We start from the raw sequence: 3,945 nt of genomic DNA, 5'->3' as shown, positions 1-3,945 counted from the left end.
AAAACTAAATAAACAATAGTTAACGAAATACATAAAACTAAAGAAACAATAGTTAAATAACATTTCAAAGGATGAGGAGGGGGTAATAATGTGATGAAAAAATCTTTAAAACTTAAAATGTAATCTTAAAATGTTTGTTCATTCATTCATAAATGTTTAATAAAACCTTATTAAAAACTAGATAACGTTTCGTTAATGGACATTCAAAATGTATTAACCCTATATTACGGGGGAAAATAAGAATAGGAAAAAACCGGCCAATGCCATTGAGCTTTGTTGTATTTGTGCACGGACCCCACGTTACTAATTTATAAGCCAGCCCATGTTTTGTTGTCTTAAAAAATAATTTATATAGAAATAGCTAGCTAGCTAGCATTATAATTTATATATTTTAAATTACTCTCTCATGAACCTTCTTTCCAGGTCAAAACTTTATTGGTCGCACTTATGTTGATTTTATTTTTAAAAAACGGCTAGCTTGAATTAAGAATAGATTCATTTTTTTTAATTAACAAAATATATTACATTAAATAAATACTTATCACAAGATTGATTCCCATATCATAAAAGCCGGTAGAAGTTAAGTCTCCAATAATTTATTAAATGAAGAGTTATCTCAAATTAAATGTTATAGTCAAAACAAAACAAAAAAGTCTACCAATTAAACAACGTTACATTTATTGTCTAAGTAAATTAAAGTTTTAGTGAGTTGTCATGCACATGAGTGAGTACGAGTAGGGTTGTTTTCCTTATTTATTTTCTAGACCTTATTGAAACAATGTACTGTTAATTATTTATGAATTGCGAGGTACATGTCTTCTCTTCTTTATTTATTTTTTATTATTTTCAAAGAAAGTTAAATTATTAATTTATTTTTTCAATAAACACATGCCAATGTTATTATAAAGGCACTGAAAAAGTGAAAAAGAAATTGCAAATATTAACAAAAGAGAGCGAGAGGCCAAAAAAATCAATCTGCACAAATAACCGTGTTGCTTAGTTAACTCATCCTCAAACTCTATGAAATGAATTGATAAATAAATACAAGTGGTGATTCTTAATTCTATTTATTTTATATTTTATGTCACTTTCAATTAATACGATTTTATAATAATAATAAACCCAATTTGTTTTTAAAGGGAGACTGTCGGTGTGAAACGTGGGTACAAAGCTTTACCCATGTGAGTGGGAATCTCATCTTTTTTTTCTTCTTTTTTTCCAAAAAGAAAAAATTGATTTGACCTTAGGTTCCAATTATAGCTAATTAAATAATTTATTATAAATATAGGAAAATTAAAAAAAAAGCTTATTCAAACTAAAATGTAATAAATGAAATTTCAGAAAACATGATTAAATAACAATACTGATCTAAAAGTCTATAAACCTAATTAAAGCAAATTAACACTATCATCATCATAATCAAAGCTTGTGTCTTCTTCATTTACAAAAACAAAAGTATTATTATTAATAATACCCTCCATCACCATATAAAAAAGAAAATTGAAATCAAACAGATCGAAATCACTTCAAAATAAAGGCCAAAAAAATAAAATAAAATCAAACCAGATAACAAAATAAAAATAAAAATAAAAAATCAGGCATTCTTTTCAATAAAATACAAAAAAAGAAGAAGAAATATATTATACTAATATTATTATTAACTTGCTCACAAGGTCCACTTCCAGATCTTGATCCGAGCATCCACCTTACACTTAATCTTCCCCGTCGACGCCGGAGTCGCCGGTGTTTTTCCCGTCGGCACCGCCGCATTAATTCCAGTGCAGGTAACTCTAATCGGCACCTTCTTCGTATTCAAGGATCCCATCTTCACCTTAACCTTGGTATCCAATTGAACCTTCAATGGCAAGCTGTTTTTCTTCAGATCTGATTTCAACCCAGTGGCCGATGCGTCGTCGATGCTCTGTCCTCCACCGCCGCCGATCGTGGTCTTCAAAGTGGTCGTATTCTTGGTTGAATGAGTAAAGGCCGGGAAGGTTCCGTCACCAAGATGTGTTCCCCGGTCAGTAGAGACGGAGACGGAGATGGGATCGTAAAAGAAAACGAGCTTTTTATTAGGGTTGCGAGCAATCAGGGTTAGATTGAAGGTGGATGTAATTAGTTGGGAATTAGAAGAGCCGGTGAGGTTGAATTGGGAGATTTGGAAGGTGGAAACAGAGAAATTGGGTCGGTGGGGGCGGTAGATGACCCAGAGGACGGCTCCGGCAATGGCGAGGAGGAAAAGGAGGAGGATGATGGAAAAGGTGGTCCATAGGCAGCAACGGCAACAGCAGCTCCGGCGACTTCGGTGGCGAGGTTGGGGGCGATAGGCAGGGCGGCTAGCGTTGTAGAGTTGAGCTTTGGTTGCTGGAAAAGCAGCAGCAGCAGCGTTGTTGTTGTTGTTGGCGCCTGGAGGTGGGGCTGGGACGGCGCCGTTAGCGGGTGGTTTGGTGGAAGAAGGGTAAACTCTGTCGTCGTTGTTCATTGTGAATTCTGATAGATGATGAAGATGAAGATGATGGGTTATCAAAGAAAGAAACAATTAGCTAGTAATATATCTTTCTTATTCTTCCTCCTCTTAGAGAAGAAGAAGAAGAAGATGGAAAAAAGGTCAAATGGCACAATAGGATGAAGAAGAGAGGAAGACAGCTACTCTATAACCGACGCCCCTATCACAAACCAACCCCCCCACCCCCATATTATTATTATTATTATTATTATTATTCTATATTCAAATCATTATAAATTTTTTATTTTATTTTATTCACAAACTAATTATTACTTACACTAATTAGGCTCACACAACCTATAATCAATAAGAAATAAGATAATTAACTAAGCTATTTACAAAAATAAAATAAATTGCATACAACAAGGTCTTATTGGGCCTCACCTACTATCTTATATTTGAAGGAATATATAGGTTTTATCCTCTCTTGTTGTTAAGTTTAGAGTTATTGGAGAGAATTTTTTTTTTTTTTGAAATTGTTTGGATTTTAAGGAGATCAACCCGATCATGTGATGCAATACGATGACGAGATATGATTATATTTAATGTTTGGCTATTGTTAATTTGTTATGCGTTATTTAATAAATTTATCACGTCTAGTTTTTGTTGTTATGACGTGTTATAAGACATAAAAGTGTCAACAAAGATCTTGTTTTTTAATTTGAGTGTTGTTCATGGAGCTGTTATCGTAACAAATGATATATTTAAACTTTAAAGTTTTATCATGGTGACTCAATGTGATATATGTTATGAGAATGATAAGTCTTCTTTCGAAACTCCTCCTCTTACCTTGTTAGTTTGCGGTTGTAATTTGGACTTTGACCCAAGTCCAATGAGTTATGTCAAAGTCCATCAATAGTTATTGAGAGTAGAGAGTCTTAAACGTTTGACTTTTATCCCTGTTATTTTTGGTGGATTATTTGTCTGGAACAAAATTAAAGAACTTTTGATAACTATAGACGACTGATGAGATTCATTCACAACCTCGTTATCATGACACTGTCGGAAGTCATATTCGGTAAGAATGTGAACTCGACGAGTGATCTTATTACTTTGTTAGAAGATTTTCGGTGATTTTTTTTTAAGTTTTTAATTTTTTTTTTCATTTACATATTATGCTTTTGTGGTTGTGTTTAAACGTCCATTTTATTTTGACGAACCATTTAAAAAAACATTATTATTATTATTTTTAATAAATGTTATTTTGTGGAGATTCTAAGTATATCCTAACCTAACAACTAAAAATAAAATAAATGAATTTTCTTTTCATTTTGTAAATTGTTATAAGTTTAAATTTTGTTCAAAAACATTATTATAATAATATAATGTATACTATACTACTTCCAAATAAAATAGCTAAATTCCAACATTAAAACTTTATTCAAAATAAATTTACCAACTGTCTAGAAAAGTAAGGTCCATATAGTTATTTATCTTGT

General features: G+C 31.9%; 1 protein-coding gene across 1 annotated transcript; it reads right to left on the bottom strand.

Annotated features, from left to right (window-relative positions):
* Positions 1–1,353: 1,353 nt before the first annotated feature.
* On the bottom strand, positions 1,354–2,636 carry LOC124920550 (NDR1/HIN1-like protein 6). The gene has a single exon (XM_047461053.1). It carries the CDS (start codon positions 2,480–2,482, stop codon positions 1,667–1,669), a length of 816 nt encoding a protein of 271 aa, XP_047317009.1. The 5' UTR covers positions 2,483–2,636; the 3' UTR covers positions 1,354–1,666.
* Positions 2,637–3,945: the final 1,309 nt, after the last annotated feature.

This window comes from Impatiens glandulifera, chromosome 1 (assembly GCF_907164915.1).
Source record: "Impatiens glandulifera chromosome 1, dImpGla2.1, whole genome shotgun sequence".
Lineage (NCBI taxonomy): Eukaryota > Viridiplantae > Streptophyta > Magnoliopsida > Ericales > Balsaminaceae > Impatiens > Impatiens glandulifera.
This window is presented reverse-complemented; position numbering and strand designations above follow the sequence as displayed.